The sequence below is a fragment of the Callorhinus ursinus genome, unplaced genomic scaffold (genome assembly GCF_003265705.2).
Source record: "Callorhinus ursinus isolate GAN/ISIS: 27379988/994484 unplaced genomic scaffold, GSC_fseal_2.0 scaffold9, whole genome shotgun sequence".
NCBI classification, from domain to species: Eukaryota; Metazoa; Chordata; class Mammalia; order Carnivora; family Otariidae; genus Callorhinus; species Callorhinus ursinus.
Window position 1 is genome coordinate 23,563,190 of NW_027397071.1, and position 20,455 is coordinate 23,583,644.

The 20,455-nt window shown below is 33.9% G+C and overlaps 1 protein-coding gene across 6 annotated transcripts in view; it reads right to left on the minus strand.

The window, feature by feature from the left end:
- The window catches only part of MTF2 (metal response element binding transcription factor 2), a 61,222-nt gene that overhangs the window by 9,631 nt on the left and 31,136 nt on the right, over nt 1-20,455 (minus strand). For 3 of the 6 annotated variants that reach the window (XR_012379359.1, XR_003208422.2, XM_025872208.2), the window contains exons 2-11: nt 20,224-20,422; nt 20,025-20,106; nt 15,514-15,609; nt 15,181-15,281; nt 14,645-14,793; nt 12,246-12,341; nt 11,275-11,343; nt 10,321-10,444; nt 3,939-4,006; nt 2,265-2,435 (exon numbers count right to left, since the gene is read on the minus strand). Coding sequence is in view for 4 of the 6 variants with exons in the window: in XM_025872208.2 (XP_025727993.1) it covers nt 2,265-2,435; nt 3,939-4,006; nt 10,321-10,444; nt 11,275-11,343; nt 12,246-12,341; nt 14,645-14,793; nt 15,181-15,281; nt 15,514-15,609; nt 20,025-20,106; nt 20,224-20,422 (1,155 nt within the window). In the remaining 2 variants the exon portion in view is untranslated. Of the gene's footprint in view, nt 1-2,264; nt 2,436-3,938; nt 4,007-10,320; nt 10,445-11,274; nt 11,344-12,245; nt 12,342-14,644; nt 14,794-15,180; nt 15,282-15,513; nt 15,610-20,020; nt 20,107-20,223; nt 20,423-20,455 lie in introns of all 6 variants that reach the window. The other 3 variants (XM_025872210.2, XM_073896289.1, XM_025872209.2) reach the window with 3 other exon arrangements.

Genomic DNA, 20,455 nt, shown 5'->3' on the forward strand with positions numbered 1-20,455 from the left:
CTCATACCTTTTATTTGCTCCTTAAATTTCCCTCTCTGCACAACCCTCTCAGCCGTCTTTATACCTCAGTATTTCACTGAGAAAATAGAAGCTACCAAGCAATAACTTCAGTCATCTCCCAAATGCCAAATTTGTAATAGAACTAGCATCTGTACCCATTTTCACCCAATTTCAACAAAAGGGTGTAAGTCCTATCAAAAGCCATTCCCACATTTAAGTTCTAAGTTCCTTCCCTTTTAGTTTCTCAAGGACTTTACAGTATCTTCAATTACCTTCCCTCTTTCCTATACCAATCTCTTCTCCACTGGATCATTCCTACTAGCACATAAAAACAGGTTCCAATTAATTTTCCATCTTTTAAAAAGCCATCACTTGAGCACTTCCCCTCTTCAGCTTCCATTTGTCTACCTCTCTTCACAATAAAACTACTTTAGTGTTGGTGACACATGCCCTCCCTTTACACTTTCTCCCTTCTCATTCAGAATTCTTAAAGATTATTTCCTATTTTCCTCTTTTCTTTTATTATCATCATTGTTATTTTGAATCTGCCTATGTCCCTTATTTGTAGAAAAAGCCCAGTTTTGACATGTTAATTGAGCAGTGCTGGATTTAATCATACTTTAACCCACTCCAAACTGACTTCTATCTTTACCTTTTCAAAAAAACAAACAAAAAACTGTTTTTGTTAAGGTCACTAATAACAGAATGTTATCCTATGCAATAAACATTTTTCTCTCATCTTAAATCCACCTCTCAGCAGCATTCAATACTGTTTAATATGCTCATCTTTCTTGAAACACTCCCCTTCTCTTGGTTTTCAAGACACCAAACTTTCCTGGTTTCCTCCTATCTCACTGATCATTCTTTTTAGCCTCCTTCGTTTATTTCACTTCTTCCAAATCTCCAAATGATAACAGGGCATTATCTGGGCCACAGTACTCCCCCTCACCCCAGCTCTTGCTTCCTAGGTAATTTCATTCATTTTCATGGCCTTATAAATCAGCTTCCAAATTTGTTTCATGTGTCCTGACCTCTCCTGAGCTCCTGACTTACAGACCCAGCTGTCCATCGTCATCACTTAGATATCCCTTGTAAAAATCTCAAATTGTTAGTATGAGACAGAAGAATGCTTCACTCACCTTGCCAAATTTGCTCTTGCAGGTCTTGATAACAGACATCACCACCCACCAGTTGCTCAAGCCAGAAATCTGAGCATTATATAGCGTTATATAACTTCTTCATTCCTCCCTTTCTTCCATAAATTTAATTCATTAGCAAAGCCAATAAATTCTGCATCCAACAGAGATCCTGAACCTATTTTCTCTCCATTTGAATGATACCACCTACCCAGACAATCTCTCACCTAGAAAACTGCAGGAGTCTTCATTTCTCTTGCTTCTATTCTTACCTTTATACCTATCCATTCTCCAAACAGCATACAAAGATGTATTTTTTTTAAAGGATAATTCAGTCTGCTTATATCTTTAAACAGCTCCCCATCATTAAAAAAACAGCCGAACTCCTTAGGAGACCTACACAACTCTACATGATCAAGCCCCACCCAAACTTTTCAACACCTGATGCTACTCTCTAGCCCTCATTCACTCCTTACTAGTATGTGAGTTCCTAGAACATGCCTCAAGCCTTCATACTTGTTATTTCCACCATCTGCAATATTCTTCCCTTTGTTCTGCATTTTTTGGTTAGTCTCATTCTTTGAGTTTCAGCTTAAGTATCATCTTAAATAGGCCTTCCTTAAGCCTCCTTCTTAAGAGTAGACTGTTTCACCTCTATCCGTCCCAGAACAATCTAAATCCATTTGCTATGTCCTAGATGGCACTGGCATGACCTGTAATTATTTTATCACCTTTCTTCCCCAGTATACTCTTAACCCCATCAGGGCAGAAAGAAAGTCTGTCTTGTTATTATATCCCCAGCACTTAGATAGTAAGGTGCTTGATAAATGGAATGAATAAATGGATGGATGAGTGAATGAGAAATGAACAAACAAATGAACAGGCCAGTACTTAACTGTCTGCTAACAAAATCAATAGGACTTATTCCTGGAAAGCCTAAGATCTAAAGTAAATAAATAAACATCTAATTTAAATTAACTGTACCTTGTCTAAGCAAGAAATTATAAACAGGAAAACAAATCAAGGTAACTACCACTTGTACTTTCAAATATACTAATGCAACTAAGTAACACATTTTTAGTTACAAATAAGCTAAAGAGAAAAACTAAGCCACAGATCAACTTTTACCTTGAATCAGATATAGGTTTGGATGCCTTTCTGCCTTTAATTTTAAATTCATGGGATGTTCCTTCAGGTTCTTTCTCTGCTTTGAAAGCCACATTTGGTGGCACAGGAGGAACACGAATTCGCAACCCAAACAAATGCTTCTTCTTCTTTATTTCTTTCCCAGACATAAACCTAAATTTTTAAAAAAATTAACTAAAAATTTAAAAACTGAACACATATACATGGCAGACCCTAACTCATAACTTTCAGATATAAAGCCTTTATACATGAAAGTCCACCCAATACTACAAAACTCACTCTTTCCCTTTGCTTTCCTTGATTCTTTTCTGCTCCAGAGCTAATCCACAGCAGGATATAACAGGGGAGGAGGGAGGGAGGGATAGGATCAGAAGGGAGAAGAGCACATGTCCACTTCTAACTTTTTAAAGGAAGAAGAGTAAAGAGTGGTATCTTTTTAGTCCTAAAATGTGTTGTTCCATATTTCAGCGTCATGTGTTTAAAAGATCTCAAAAACGGTTTAGGAAAAGAAAAATTCTATTTCAGAGTGGATCTGTGAGGGGAGAAACCCTGGTCAGAAAGTAACAGGCGTTAGCAGTGGAAAAGAGGACCCAGTATGAGAGGTCCAAAAAATAAAAGCAGTGTCTAGTGTGTCAGATCTAGAATTGGAAATAACGTGGAGCAGAGAAAAGTTATTTCAGTGTGGGTTTACGTCTCTGAAAAATGTGTTCCATAACTGTTTCCCTAAGTCCTCAGGCTCCTTACTCCAAAACACCCCACCTACCTTACTGCTACTAGACCCTGCCTAACCTTAAGAACACACTACCAAATGCTTGGAATATTCTTCCACTGTTACGCAGGTTTGAGAAAGGGGAGCTCCCATTTCTATCATAATAGGAATAGATGTATTTCTGGTACCCTAAATTGGATTACAGAATTCATGCCCCATAAAGTATTTTTACTAGCACAGTAACTGCTCAGGCACTTCATGGCTTTTTGAACTGGCCAAAAGATCTAGCTAGCCACTAGTGATTACAATATTTTTAAGGAGGGAATGCTGTCCAGTTCAAAAAAAGAAAAATCTTATAAAATAGCTCAATGGTTGGTTAGAACCAGCATACACCCTTAAAACATTTCTACTGCAATTTTTAAATATTTTTTAAAAATGTAGATACGCTGGTTTTTTTTAAAAAGGAAAGCCCTATACAAGAATATATCAAACAATTATCAATTATCAAAAACAGTACTAATACTACTTTTCTGTAACTGTTGACAATAACTAATCTTAAAATCATAGAAGATCTCGTGATCATTTTAAAACCAACATTCTCTACAGTATTTTCCACTACAGTTTGCATTTTCCCACCAGCTAAGATTTTATTTTCAGGAGACTGTATTATAAAAACAAGTCATTACTGAATGTTTTTCAATTGAACAGGCCAAATTCCCGAGATATTGGTATGCCTGCCTCCCACATCCACCATTCCCAGAGGATTGCTCTTCCCCTCTCCAACCCTTGAGAATCACTACTTTACACTGACTGAAAAATAGGACATTAAAAAGCTTAAAATGGTTTGTACTAGTTCTGAACACCAATCCCACAATCCTTAAACGCCATTATTCCTTATACTTACTAAATGTCTCCCTCATAGGGATACATAAAACAAATCAACTTACATGGTCTTGTAATCATTTAATGCCTCCAGAACATGCTCATATCTTTCAGATTTTGGTGTGTCTGCCAGCTGTGAAGTATCAAGAAACAATTTAACGCACTATAATTTCATCAATTAGTAATATACAGGTGCTAGACAGAGGCAACGTGATGCAGAAGTAAAGTATACTGACTGGTAGTCAGAAGATCTAAGTTCTAATTCCAGGTCCTCACTGACTAGCTGCATGATCTAAGGTCATTTAACCTCTTAAGGCTTGTTTTCTTATCTATAAAAAGGGGAGTAAAAATCCTCCTCTAATTACCAGTAATTATGTGAATCAGACGATATGTCTGAAAGAACTGTAAACTGTAAAACATTACAAGAATGGGATTTTATTAGTTATTACATTTAATTCTATAATCTGAGGAAATAATATATTAGAATGACTTTAATATCAACCATATATTGGTTCTAATAGATATTATTAGGGAAGAGTATAAAAAGTAATGAGAAACATAAAATTTTATTTCCCAATACTTCTAATATTAGCAGAAACCAATAATCTCTATAACTTCAAAAAATTCTGTGAAACGGGGGGGGTTTATTTTCATAAAAGTTATAGACGTTAGCCAGCCCTAAAACTCAAAATGTCTCAGTAATTTTTTATCATCACAAAACGTTTTAAAATCTTGATTTTAAATTCAATTCTAGAAAATATTATTTTGTTTCAAAAAGGCTTCCTTAAGAGTCATTTCTGCCTCTTCTTCTAAGTGTTTAAAGACTGGGGCCCAACAGCAAAAAATTCTCAATTTTTATAAAAGGACCATTCTCAGTTAAAGCCACAATAACTTAAAAAAAACAAAAATCCAGAGTATCATAGTTGACTTTCAAGAGTACCACCAGTATGTTCTTTACCAATTTAAACTTCCAAACCTCAGAACTGCTTCAAGTAAAAAGAGTAAACAAATCTGTCAAATAGAATGTTGGAGGCAAAAGAGACTTATAGAGTCATCTACTCCAACTCTATTTTACAGATTAGTTAACAGATATAAAGGTTAAATGAAATGCTCAAATTCAATGGCTGATTAGTGAGAGAGCTAGAATTCTGAACCCAAATGACAATAAGTCCATTCACTCAACATTCACTAAGAGTCCATACTTGCTAATGTACTGGGTGCTTTTAGAAAATAAGAAAAGAAATGGGACAGTCTGGTGCTCATGCCTCTATACCATACCACTTCCTCTTATTGTAATTTCTGCAGTTTTCAATGATAGAGAATTTCTATTAAAGAAGAAATAACAGAATCAGACCTTAAAGGTTGAAAGACACTTTAGATGTCCATGTAATTCAAGGTTCCATCAATACTTTTATAGTACTGATAGGCATTCAACCTTGGTTTAAATATTAACAAAAATGAAAGCTGATAAGGCACCCACTGAGGGAGCCCATTTCATAGGTGGACAAAACCCTCCTTCCTGGAACTCTTCTAGTCCTTTTTTACAAGCCAGTTCTTCAAATATTTGATAGCAGCTATCATGTCTAAGTGTAAGATTATGTCTAAGTTTAAGATTAGGTTGAAAGCTCTTAGCAACCACATTACATAATTATGTCCTATTAACCTTTGGCTAACTAATTCCATCTCTTCCTCATCCCCCCACCTCCCCACCCAAACTCTAAAATCTTATCAGATAAACTGTTTTCGCTATCATACACTGCTTCTTCTGAACTGGTTGGATGTGTATTTAAGCCTAAAAGTAGAACTTTATAACTGTTGTTAATTTGCTTTGTTTTCAGGTCAGTGTTTGAGATAATCTTTTCTCTTGATTCTGTCATCCTTCTTGAATTAGGAGTAGACACAAAGACAGAACCTGTGGCTCTCCATTAGAATCTCCCTCAAGAATATTTCCAAGCCACTGAATGCTTTTGTTTCTATTTTTCAACTGGTTACATATCCATTTTTTACTTTTAATTTTAACCAGTTCAAATTTCAGTATCTAATATGAAATTCAGTTACACTATGTCTATACTATGCCCATAGCATTTGACATACCAGTGTGGCTAACCATAACAATAAAAGAAACTAGGGTATTTAAAATGATTTATTCTAATAAAAGTGTTTTTCCTTATTGCTTTTTAAATCTTCACAAACCACATCTGAAAAACGTGCTCTACAATTTGCTGACAATCAACAAAACTAATTTCTCAAATCTATTCCTCTTTTACTTTTTTGAAAAGCACACTGAACTCTCTTCTTTTTTTGGTACCTGCTCTCTACAGTTTCTCAGAAATTTTATCTGTAAGTTCCTTCAGCACTCCAAAACTATTTTGCATAGAACTATATATTTCAACTTGCATTATGGGGCCAAGGGATCCCTTTCCATATTTTGAAGACTCTAAGTACAGATATTATAGTTTGAATCAAATAATCTGTACTAAAAGAGCATCATATTCTAAGTCTGCCATCTGACCATGAGGTTTAAAATATCGCTAACATAATAACCATTTTTGTTCCTCCCACCACAGATACTAATCTCACATTATGCTTTTACTTTCAGGGCTGTAAATTTCTGTATAGACATAAATGCTATTAGGTATAGTTATAACTCTTCCCTTCAATAAAATACACCTTTGAATTACCATGCCACCTAGGCTTAAGATGCAAAACAGGTTAAGTAATTTGTTTGCCAACCTATACACTGTATGTTAATACGAAACACTCAAAGCCTCAAGTATTGTTGTTAATCATTTTCTTATAATTTTCATTTAAAAATATTACACCACCTCTATTATATTTTCTTCTTTAGCTAAAACATCATATCTGCTATAGTATTTCATTTAAGTTTATGCCTTTCCCCCTACATCCTTCAAAAGGTAGCACTCAATACACTGCTATGAATCTTTGGGGGTTAAAATTTAAGAACACCATTAACAGAAAAGTAGGTTGCTCTTATAGAACTAGGATTTCAGATCACTCTGGGAATTAAGGACAAATGATAAGTAGATACCGAAGTATGAATATCTCTTTTTAACTCTCAAAAGCAATATGGTACAACAGTTAATTGCTCATTCTAAATAAACCTTTACTTGGATCTCGAATGTTGCATTACATATTTTTACTATCTTAAAAAAAAGTATTACAAAACAATAGTTTCTCAAATAGCTACATTTAGTCTATATAAGGCAAGAAGTCTCAAAGATATAAAAGAAAACAAAAATCACATAAGAAAACAGGATATATAACTATCATTATGTTCCAATATGTTCTAAAAGTTTCAGCTTCTCTTCACAATCCTGAAATAACCAACTAAGAAAAAAAATATGATACATAAATGTTAAATTTGCCTTTCAGTATGAAAGGATATACTCTCCAAAAGAAGTTTAATACTTTTGAAACATCTTTTTGTTATAAAAATAGTCATAGTATTTCTTTTATATCAAAAAAAAAGGCACAAAACACTAAACGGATACCACTGATTCAATTAAGATTGCTCCAAGTAACTAGAAATTGAAATAAGTACTTACGGGGCTTCCAAAATAACATAGAAATACCATTAAATTTTGACCAGTGTTATCATATATAAAATTAAGTCCTAATTCAGCTCAGAAAATAAATATAAGTGCCTCCCTATGACTATAACTAGTGTGTCCATATATATTCCTGAAAAAAAAAGCCATAAAACTCTCAATCAACTTCTCAAGTCACCACAAGATTTTTTTTCTTTACCCACATGGAGGAAAGAAACTCTACATTTAAGACAGTTAAATCACAACTATTTTTGTTTTGTTTCATTTTTGAGGAGAAATTTCTACAGCAAGTGCCTATGTCATATAGTCGACAGTATACATAGTAAGAACCAACGTTCTAAATGACTCTTAAGTACTCAATAACCAACAATACACTTAACACACAGTATTTCCCATGTTTTAAAAGTAATTAAAGCTATTTATAAGATTTTTAACACAAAGTATTTATAAACAAAAAGGAAGTTTTATAAACCTAAATTTGGATTAGTGACAAAACTCAATTTGCAATTCAATTTCAGTTAACCAAAGATATACTATTTTAATAATCTGGAATAATCCATTATTTGTATTATCTTTGTTTCTATTATCACAAATATTTAAAAGTAAATTAAGTGGAAAATTAGTTACATTTAAATGTTACAAATAAATGTTTAGGCTGGCATAAATTTTATAGTCTATTATTAAAATCTCACTCTCAAAAACCAATTATAATGACAGTATAAAGATACAGAAGATTAATATAGAGTTAAAAGCTGAACTTCCACCTGTAAACATTTGAGGATGGAATGACTAAGTCTGAATATTTTCTTTTTTTTAATGCAGAGAAAAAGCAATGAGAAATGATTAGAAAGTCACTTGTTCTGATAATAAATTTGATGGCTCCAAAAAATGGAAACATTCCTCAGAAAAGTAAAACTTTTCCACTGCAAAGTTTTATTAAAGTATAATGTTCTTAATTTTTAAATTAAAAAAAAATTTCCATATTGGCAAAGAGTAAGAAATCAAACTGAATGTATAACATCTTATTTCTAAGACATTATCGCATAAGCTACAGAAAAGGAAAACATGTATCTACTAATAAATTTATTGATATGTATCAGAAGTACAGCTAGAACTAAGATACATAAGATTCATAAACTGAATTCATTTCTTAGAAATAGACTACTTGTCTAGACTAATAGTCTAATTGTGATTTTTTCTATTTTCAGCCTCTTGAATAAAATCTAAATATCATTTTTCATTTTAATAAAAGATAGCATTTGAAATAAAGTAACTTGAGTTTTTCTATCTGTGCCCACTGTCTACATGAAATAACTACTACAGAATTTAATCATGTGAAACATAAAATGTACTAAGAATAGAGATGTATCTGCATATGAAGTGCTGAAGGAACCATGGCTAGAAAGAAAGCATTTTAAAAGAATATATTAAAGTATTAAATATTAAGATGACTATAATGAACACTACAGCCACTAGTGCCTTACACTTTTTTCTTTTATTACTAATCAGTTTACTAAAATTTATCAACTTTGTAAGATACTCATTTTCTCTCAAATTTCATCCAGAAAAAGCATGTAACAGAAAAGTGTTGTGTTCCAACTTCTAACACTCAAAACATCTCAGCTCAATTGATTTTAATAATATCTTTGATTTAAAAAAATCTAAGTATCCTACAAGTGTTTGTTTTATACGCAGCTGCTACCACAAACTAGCTTTTCAATGTGCATTATGTTCTCCCTGATGCCCCATAAAAACCCCCAAAACAACCCAAAAAAACCTGATATCCTAATTTGACATGAACCTTTTATAAACTACCCCATGTCTAAAGCTACAAAAGCAGAAATTCTTCCTAAACTTCACTTTACACAACTTTTACCTCTTCAAAAAGTAATGTGTGACTAAAATTCACACATCTAATTCCACATAATATAAAACAGAATTTTTATTTAAGCTAAGAGTAGTTATGGGTGCCTGGGTGGCTCAGTCAGTTAAGCACCTGACTCTTAATTTTGGCTCAGGTTATGATCTCAGGTTTGTGAGACAGAGCCCCAGCATCGGGCTCCACTCTGGGGACTGAGCCTGCTTAAGATCCTCTCTCTCCCTCTCCCTCTGCCCCTCCCCAGCACCCCCACACTCTCAAAAGGAAAAAACAAAAACATTAAGCTAAGAGTAGTTAATATCTATATTTTAATAATTCAAAATAAGTGCTAAAAACAAGTTAACTATTAAAGTTATTTTAGTTACTTTCTTCTTTGCGCATGTCTATTGTTTCAAAATCTTTTTCAATGAACATACATCAACCTTTATATTGCTTTTTTTAAAAGACTCTGTAAACCAGCATGAGTGGTTAGACTTTGCAAATGAAAAGCAAAATGAGATGTCAGAATGAGGGGGATAATCTCCAACTAGAATAGCTTTACTCCCTAACTCATTATTCTAACACTGTTACTGAGTCCTCCCATTCCTGGAAGTCAAAGATATATATATATGTAAGGGAGTACCAACAAGAGAGAAAGGAACAGGGTTGGTTATATCTCTTAAATTTATAGAAACTTAGAAAAACAGGAAGAGGAACCATAAGTAAGATATGCAATAATAAGGATTTCTCCCTTCCATCTTTAACTATAATGATTCTCACTTCAGAAAATCGAAGAATCAAGTAATTTACTTCCTCCTGCATTTTTCCCTGAGTTAACAGGCAATAACCAGGAGGATGAGAGGGCTGACCCTGCTATCAAAGTTACTTCTCCCTGAACTAAAAATAAAATTCTGCTTTAGATGTGTAACTTATACATGTATCTTAGTTGCTTTTAACAGACACAAAATAAAACAAAAAAGACATCAAGTAGCTAATGAAATTAGCTCTAAGACCACTTACCTCTCCAGGATGCAATCTATCCCAGTTTTCATTAATGTATGTCATAAGCTCAAGTTCAGAATCAAAGTATTTCTTCTTGTGAATAACACTTAGGTTGTAAAGGCATAGGTGTGCTATATCTACCCTGGAATCCAAAAATAATCACAATATACAAAAGCAATATTTTTGGTTATTGCTAGGAAATCACATTTTAAAAAATAAAAACAGCAATCAAAAAATCCAACGTGAAGTATTTAGGTGAGCAGAGGGTCAATAGCATAAGTCCTATTCACAATGTAATAAATCATTACATATGAAAATAATTGGAAAACAAATATTTGTTTATACTGAGTAGTAAATTTGAACTAAAAGGTATTTGAGTAATTTCTTAAAATACATTCCAAGAGGAAGTAACTCTAAGAAAAAATAACTTAGAATAAAAAATTTTGCATTTCACTTACATATAAGCCATAGAACAGATATTTTAACACTTTATCTGATTCATGAGTTAAATCTTATCTTTTCCTAAAATGCATATAACATTTAATAAAAATTTCTAAGTACTTACTATAAGCATTTTATCAGAAATCTCCCAAAATTCATCACACTTCCCATACACAAGAATTACACTAAACAGAAACCAGCATATTTGGTATAAGACCTCTCTCTTCTGCTGTATGCTATTCTGAAGGCCCAAAAGAATTAAAAACATGAATAAGAATTTTGAAAATCTAAAAGAAATGTAAAGCTACATTTTATGCATTAGACAACAAATGGCCTTATTATTTCAGCAATAAAACTAGATAATCTTTAGTGAAAAGACATCATGTTTACGGATCTATAAAAGAAATAAAGCAAGGTATAAAGAAAAGCAAATTTTTATTTAAACCAAGTTAATAATATACAGAACATTTCATCCTGTAGGTTTAAGAATATGGCCCTTTATTGCTCCTTAACAGAAATGTCCATACTTACCACTGTAATGGTAGACGTTTGAGGTATTCTGGTCCAGAACTGCAGACAGAGCAAATAAATGTATAAAACCTAAGAAAAAAAGAAAAGTTGCATATTGAGTAATCAAAGGTATACATAAATTATTCAACAACTAAAGCTAATATTCAGCAAGTACATATCCTACAATAGATGAGTGATACACAAAGCAAAATATAATTTGAACTATGACACTGTGATTTAAAGTTTTCTAGTAACAACAAATAATGAAATAGTTCATATATGGGGGCAAGGGCAATTTTTTTTTTACCCATTAGACATTCAGAGTTCACACAGAGATTCATACACAGGTATATTTTACTAATGGCTTGTGTGTACTATGAATTTTGATGACAGCCCCCATATACAATGTTCTACTCAATGCTCTAAACAATCTGGTAAAACAAAAGGAGATAAACTGATCTTCCTAAGTTCTGAAAGACAGTAAGCAGCATAAGCCAACATTTAAACCCAGGTTTTTTATGCCAAGTTCAGTGCTCTTTCATTTTCCTTCCTAGAGCTCTCTGCTATTCCACATTCTCCTTATCCAAAAACCACATTAGGTCTGCTTCTGTAAATTTTTTAGATCGGTGAAGGTATAAATTTTGTATCAAGGTTCTGTGGCCTTTGCCAATTTTCTGTCACAGGATCCCTGAGGTTTTTTAAAGGAAGGTAACAATGGGAATAGTTTAGAGCATTGTGGGGCAATAGGAGCAAATATAATCACTGATTAAACACTTAATACTGTTCTGAAATAACATCTAAAAGCACAAAAATTTTGTGTATTTTAAAATTATGCATAGTTTAAGTCTATCATTCAATATTTTCCCTCTTAAATGACTCCTTCACAAATCATTGTTGTAATTACATTTAGAAATCTGAAACTGCAAACATAACTACAGTATAAAAGCTAAAAAAATATATATCAATTGGTAAAGTTCAAGTATCCTTCTCACCTGTCTCCAAACAGCATTGGCTTTTGAAGGCATTGCACACAAGCCTCATGAAACCACTGCTTACATTTGCAGCATTGTAGCATCTTTAAATACCAGCTATAAGAAAAAAAGTTAAGATTAAAATTACTACCTTTTGAGGTAAAGTTTTAAAAACAAAGCAAAACAAAACCAAGTGGCATTATACAAAATAGTCATGATTACATTATGACATTTCTGCTATATTTAACATGAAATTTTTTCTTTCCCAAAAAGGTTACTGAGGATTTCATCCCTCCTTCCTTATTCACAAGAACTTATGAAGCCTGGTTCCTAGACCAGTAAAGAATCTCTGTCAAAGAACAAACCCAGGATTTTTTTTCACATCAACTCTACACCCCCTAATGGAGATTAGTTTCAGAGGTTACTGATGTGTACAGCTGTTCGCCCAATATACCCAATAGTCATAGGCAGCTTTGTATCTTCACAGTGTTTCCATTATTCTTTTCCATTATAATGGAAAGGAATGTAGAATAGCAACTTTATATATAAATTTGCTGAACCTAAGTATAAATCTAATCAAAGACTCTACCAGATATAAAGGCTTTGTGACAGGTTTTGTTCTTTTTCCAATAGCTGAAGAAGCTAAAACTGAATCTCTACCTAAGGATATCTTCTCTTTTCAGCTGGTACATGGTTCTGATATACTGATATCTATTTGCCACCCAAATAATGCCTTTTCTTCCAATAATTATTTTGCTCAAAAAGTAAGTCCCCCATTAACTGTAAGCCATATGTAGGCAAAGGCAAGAAGACCAATATTAAGTAAGGTTATTCATTCATCAAAAGACTAATTAATACTAATTATGTTCCAGGTACTTAGCTAGGTCCTCTGCTAAAGTTAGAGTGGCTAACAATATCAAACACAGTTCACGTGGTCATGGTACTTAAAGAACAATAAATGATCCACTTCATAAAATGTCTATGATGGTTTCTACCTGTTTTGAGTAATACTTTAAACCAAATGCTAGGTATAAATGAGTAAAAGATCATTCTCTATGCTTATTCACTGTATCTCTTTTATAAGTGAAAAAGAAACTAGACAAATGTTTCTTAAATCTGCAGGTGACCAAAAACTAAGAATTGTTATAAAAATGTTAAATCACAAATAAAAAATTCCATTAAGAATTAGAGATTAGGGAGAACGAAGAACTAAACATTCATCTATATATTTATTTATGTTTCATCACTGAACAACTTATGTCCCAGTCATGGTAAACTTTACATTTTCTGTACATGCATTTGAACAGATAATATGTTAATGACAATGACTGTCATTTAATGACATTTAATGACAATGACTAACCCAGCATTCTAAACAGTACCCTTGTCGGGGTGCCTGGGTGGCTCAGTCGGTTAAGCATCTGCCTTTGGCTCAGGTCATGATCTCAGGGTCCTTGGACTGAGCCCCGAGTCTGGCTCCCCACTCGCCAGGAAGTCTGCTTATCCCTCTCCCTTTGCCCACCCCCCGCTCATGCGCTCTCTCTCTCTCAAATAAATAAATAATATCTTTAAAAAATAAACAGCACCCTTGTCTTAAGAGAAACACTGAGTCTGAGAGGAAGAAGGACACAAGAAAACAATAATTACAATTTAAAGAGTGAAATACGATTCACCAGCATTTTTTTAAATGTACTACAAATACATGATTTACAACTTGGCTTAATATGAGTTTATACCAAAAAAAAAAAAAAAAAAAGAATAAGAGGTATTAGTTGACCACCACAAACCCAAAATGAGCAAAAAAAATATAAGAGGACAACCTAAGAGAAGTAATAAATAGAATCTTTCCTTGCAACAACAGAAGCATAATGTTCTGAACTCTAATAGCCCAATTATATTCTGTGAGACTACTCCTGGAATTTTCTAATTTTCTAATCATAACACCGTATTTCAAGAGTAACTTTCAAAACCTAGAGCGCAACAAAGACAGAGGTTAGAAGTCATGTCACAAAGAATGTTTGATGATAATGGAGATTTTAACCTGGAAAAAAACACTACACTATTGGTGTGAGTCATGGGAGTGAGAAATATGATTGCTAGATGGAAATATTTTAAGAGTTACCTTCAAAGAGAGATAAAATGTATCTGTTTAGTTCCAAAAAGCAAAACTAAGACCAGTGATCGGAAGTTAAAGGTAAATTTCTAACCATTCTTGGTTAGAACTCAGATTCACTTATTTAGCTAACATCTAATGATACAGATGAATATAACTACGATCTCTAAATTTTCTCCCCTAATTTTCTTTATTGACACTTTCATGCATTTACAATTCACTATCAATCCCACACCACAATCAGTAACAAAAATAAAGAAGATAATATAAACAAAAATCACATACAGGGCATGAAATAACTACTTACTCTCCAGGGCCTCCACAATAGCAATAACATTGCTGGACATTGGTTTTATGACCTGCATCCCATTCAAGGTCTGCCACACTATAGGGTAATGTCTGCTTCATGACTTGCAATGCTTTGGCATTTGGTCCTTTCTTAAGCGCACCACCCCTCTATATTAGAGGGAAAAAGTTATTTAAACGAATGAAGGATAAAATTTTAAATACAATTCTTTAACATAAAAATGCTTCTGAAACTTCTGAAGAAATCTCCACTCTAAATTTCTTACCATATCACAAACTGTTTGACTAATAATAATCTTTATTTTGTTGTCTTTCAAATTATTGCCCCAATTCCAAGACCACTCACTATCAGAAAATAAGTGCAAGGATAGCTCCAAGTCACTTTAAGCATCATTATCAAACAATAAGCCTCACCTCTTTCTACCCAGCATTGATTGTTCATTTCAGTCACATAAACTTTCAACATACACAATCATTACGTTGAGAGTGCCTTACAAATTCCATTTAGGGCTTTAGCCCAAAACACTTAAAAGATACCTTTGTTGTTGTTGCAAAAACACACTGTCGACAGAGCCATTTTTCATCTGAATCAATCACACTGGAATCAATATGAGGTGTGTGACACAACTGATGATATCCTTAATATCAAAAAAAGCATAAAGCAAATTCTATTTTATTAATAAATACTGCAACACAATTTCAAGAAGGCATTTTAGTATTCTCCTACATTAATATATTTACAATTGATGAATAAATTTATAACAGCTTCAAGTTACCAATGTAAAGTATTTTTAATGATTAATCTTCAATAGGAGCATTAAGTATGTAATAAAACTTATCAAAACATTGATAAAGGAAATCAATGTTTACCTTGGCCACACTTATCACATATAACCATTTCATTGGGAGCTTCTGAATACTCTTCTTGACATATTGTACAGACCATTTCCCCACTTCCAGTGGCTCCTAAAATGTTTAAAATATACATTAAAAGATAGTCATAATAAAGCAGAATTTCATATACCAAACTACTTTTTTGACTCTGTGGGTAGCCCATACTGGCAATGTTTACTCACTAAATTATAATGATTTCTTCTCAAGACAAAGTACTACCCACAAAATGCTATCTCTATGCACCCTGTGTCCCTCCCATCTAACATTCCTACTCCCCTGGAGGGCAAGGAAATGCAATCTTTTGTGAACACTTGAACTACTCTCCAGAACACACATCTACCTATATACATGTATCCACTCACCCTATACTCTCTACCATCATAACACTAAAGAAAAAGGGCAAAGAAGGTATGTCAATGACTTCTTTCTTTCTACATTTCTTTTTATTTATTGACTTATGAAAGAAGCTGAACCCCAATTATTTAATCTCCACCTTCAGAAATCTGGAAATATGCTGTCCAATAAAGTCTAACAAAATCTCAGTGCAACAAACGTTAAGGTGTTCCACAGTTATTAATTATATTTTTTACCTTAATAGGTAAATTATTTCTTCTTTAGGCATTTTTACTCTAAAAACAATTTTATTCCATAAAATTAAGAATATGATTTTAACACTCTAACATCATTATTCCCAATATTCTCTTCTCCTCAATTTCACAAACTACATGGTATATTCATATGCCAACAATAATAAAAAGGTACTATTCTGTGCTATCAGCGAAGTATTGTCAGGTTCTTGACATACATTATTTTGTTTAATTCTACAACTTATTACATAAGTATCTTATTATTATAGAGAAGAACTGAGGTCAGAAAGATAAAGTAACTAACCCAAGGACCCTCAGAAAGTATCAAGGCTAGGATTCGAATTCAGATATGCCAGAGTCCATATTCTCTCCACTCTGAGATCTTTCCTTCATCTATATTTTGTAATATTTTTTCTATCAAAAGTATTGCTCACACTATATTCAAAATTATAATTTCTAATAGCTGCATAATATTCTATCCAGTAGAAATAACCAAACTTACTTTATTACCCTTCTACTCTAGATACGTAAGTTACCAAATTTTTTGTTTGTTCATTTTTTGCATTTTTCCTTGTTTATTTTGGTCTCTTGTCCGCTCTCCCTACCTCTCCCAGGCTTTGTTTACTTCCTTGTACACTTGGAAGGAAATGGCCCGCATAGCTTCTGAGTTTACGGCTCCTGTCAGGAGAGCAACCAAATCGAGCCTGGCACCTCTCAGTCCAAATCAGCAATTCCCTGAAAAAGGACTGACGGCCCCGGGTTTTATCTTATATATATCAAATTTTTTGTTATTGTTAAAATAAAACTACAGTAAATATTTTCCACCTAACATTTTCACTTTTGAATTATTTCTTTTGAATAAATTGCTAAAACTGAGTATGCAGTATCGATTAAAGAATATAAAACATTAATGCAACTATTAAAGTAATATCCAAAATAAAAACTATTTTCACAGAAACCATATTAGGTGTTAAAATTTAAAATCCTTCTAAATGTATTTGTCTTAACCTATCTCCCTTTTATAATGCACATGTCTTTGATTACTAATATGACTCTCTCTACATAAGTTTATTTACATAAACTTTTAAAATAATCTTATTAGGGACGCCTGGGTGGCTCAGTCATTAAGCGTCTGCCTTAGGCTCAGGTCATGATCCCAGGGTCCTGGGATCAAGCCCCCCATTGGGCTCCCTTCTCAGCAGGGAGCCTGCTTCTCCCTCTGCTTCTCCCTCTCCTGCTCCCCCTGCTTGTGCTCTGTCAAATAAATAAATAAAATCTTAAAAAAATAAACAAATAGGGGCGCCTAGGCGGCTCAGTCATTAAGCGTTTGCCTTCAGCTCAGGTCATGATCCCAGGGTCCTGGGATCGAGCCCCACATCAGGCTCCCTGCTCAGCGGGAAAGCCTGCTTCTCCTTCTACCTGCCGTTCCCCCTGCTTTGTGCTCTCTCTCTGACAAATAAACAAATAAAATCTTAAAAAAATCTTATTAAATGGGTGAAATTAGTCCAATTTATTAAGTTATTATGATATATATATATATATATTGTTAGCAGGTTTCTTATAGAAAGAAAATTACTAAAGCTACTCTCCACACTGAAATCTGCCATTAATGCAGTATTCAGTTTCACTTCCTCATTCTATGGCAACTCCAATTACATGTGCGCTATTTTCTGGGTGCTATAAAGAGTAAAATAGGGGTGCCTGGATGGTGCAGTCAGTTAGACATAGGACTCTTGGTTTCAGCTCATGTCATGATCTCAGGATCGTGGGATCAAGCTCTGCATCGGGCTCTGCACTCAGTGCAGAGTCTGCTTGAGTTTCTCTCTCCCTCTCCCCCTTCCCCCCCATGCGTGTGCACACACTTTCTCTCTCTCTCCCACTCTCTCAAATAAATAAATCTTTTTTAAAAAAGAGTTAAATAGCCAAGGAGCAATTCTTTTTTCAATTCTAAGGATAATAAAAAAAGCCAGTGAGCAAAAACAATCACACACCACTAAACTGATAATACTGGGTGGAACACATGTTGGACAGTACCCTTCACTTTCACAACTTTCTCTATGTATGACTGGCTTTCTTCTTCCTGTCTGCAAGGAAGGAAGGAATGGATTGGGGGTGGGGGGGAGACAGACAAATAAATCTGTATTTAACCTGCAAGAACCCTGAAAAGTTGAAAGGGACTCATAACTAATAGGGGAACAGAAGCAGTATAACATGTTTCAGTCCTACCACAAAGACAGACCCATGTTTACAAACTAAGAAAAAAAGATAATTCTGTATGCGGGGTAACAAAATCTGCTCAATATAACTACTGTTGGAGATGTCCGATCCTTCTCCTATCCCTTTTCTCACTGACTCCTCAATTTCAGATTCAAAACGTAATTTCAGAACTTTAAACTGATCAATCCCAAGAATTATAAAAAGTTTCTCTTGAAAGACATTTTACCAGAGTAAGAGCTAAGCCCTGAGTATCAACTATGTACATGGTAATTAGAACATTTAATTCTTTTACCAAAACTTTCTTATTCTTTAAAAAAGATTAAGAGTGAAATCAAGAAATAGAACACACAGTAGTAACCTACCATAGAGTTCCACTTGGGATTCAAATTAAAAACCCAATCACTAAATACTTTAGAAAGGTATCCACCCTGGGGCACCTGGGTGGCTCAGATGGTTAAGTGTCTGCCTTCGGCTCAGGTCACGATCCCAAGGTCCTGGAACAAGCCCCACGTCAGGCTCCTGGCTCAGCAGGGAGCCTGCTTCTCCCTCTCCCTCTGCCTCTCTCCCTGCTCATGCTTTCTCTATCTCTGTGTCTCAAATGAATAAATAAAATCTTAAAAAAAAAAAAAAAAGGTATCCACCCTGGGGCACCTGGGTGGCTCAGATGGTTAAGCGTCTGCCTTCAGCTCAAGTCACGATCCCAAGGTCCTGGGATCGAGCTCCATGTCAGGTTCCTGGCTCAGCGGGGAGCCTGCTTCTCCCTCTCCCTCTGCCTCTCTCCCTGCTCATGCTTTCTCTATCTTTGTGTCTCAAATGAATAAATAAAATCTTAAAAAAAAAAAAGGTAACCACCCTTTAGGGAAAGAAAATTTACATCTCCTTTCTAGGAGATATGAAACACAGGTCTTAGTGCAGGCCTATTAACTCAATTAAAAAAAAAAAAGGCAGGGCTTTGGTGTGCAGCTAAAATACTCAGATTTTTAATACTCATAAATTATAAATCACTTTTCATGAGAGAAATACCTAGAACAACACCTTTATTTAGCAGATTCAAAGGGCATACAGCAATTATAGAAATTATTACAATAAAATAGGAAGCATTACAAAAAACATACCTATAACAATACCTGTATACACTTTTATTGGCATACAAATATAGCCTCATTTTCCCATCTAAACATTAAAACCCCTAATCAAATGGTCATTTCAAATCATTCTTATTAATGAATACTTCTAATACTCTAAATCTGTTTAACATGTCCTAATTTTCCCCAAGTCATCTGGCAAATAGTATGTCCTCAATAAATACTAGCTCCCTACATTACTTTTACTAATATAAGCAGGTAACAGTTAAGTTGAAGCCCAAAATGTTACCCAGATTAGTGGCTAAAAACTTTTCTTCAAAGTTATTATTAGATGGGCCGTAACAATAGTTCATAGATATGCACCACTGATGCATCTGTTCTTTAGTCTATCTCTATTCTAACAAGAATAATTCCTGTTCTTTCAGGGTCTATGATGTAGATTATAACTCCTTGAGGACTATGAAGAGTACATTTCCTCAAAAGTGATTCTGAGTTACCTTAATATACTATACTCAACAAAAAAAATACTAGAAAGTGACAGGCTAAAGAAAATCAAATTTTACTGTAAATCATGTTCAAGAGAAATAGTAGCACCTGCCTGTTTGAATGTCCTTCCAGAGAACCCAGGATTTAGAACTGTCTTCAAATATGATGAAGCAGCTCTGTTTCAATATGTTTATCTGAAATACAGAGGAATATTTATAGTGATTTCTTTGTAAGTCAAAAACATGAAGTTAAATTCAAAATTATTAAAAGTTTACTGCACAAAACAGCAAAGATATATAAAGGTAACCTGCCTTTTTGATAGTTCCAAGATAAAACAAGCCATCTGACCATCTAGCTAGGACATCCTGACCCTCTTCAAATTTACATGCTGGCTTTTTGACTTTATGTCCATCCTGTAAAGACAGCTTGGTCAAGGATGTTGGGGTCTTTTGGTTTCGACGTAAAGGAGACCGCTTGTGGACCAGTGAATTACCTGCCCCTGTAGAGTCTCTGTTTAGGAAATAAAAGACCATATATAAGATT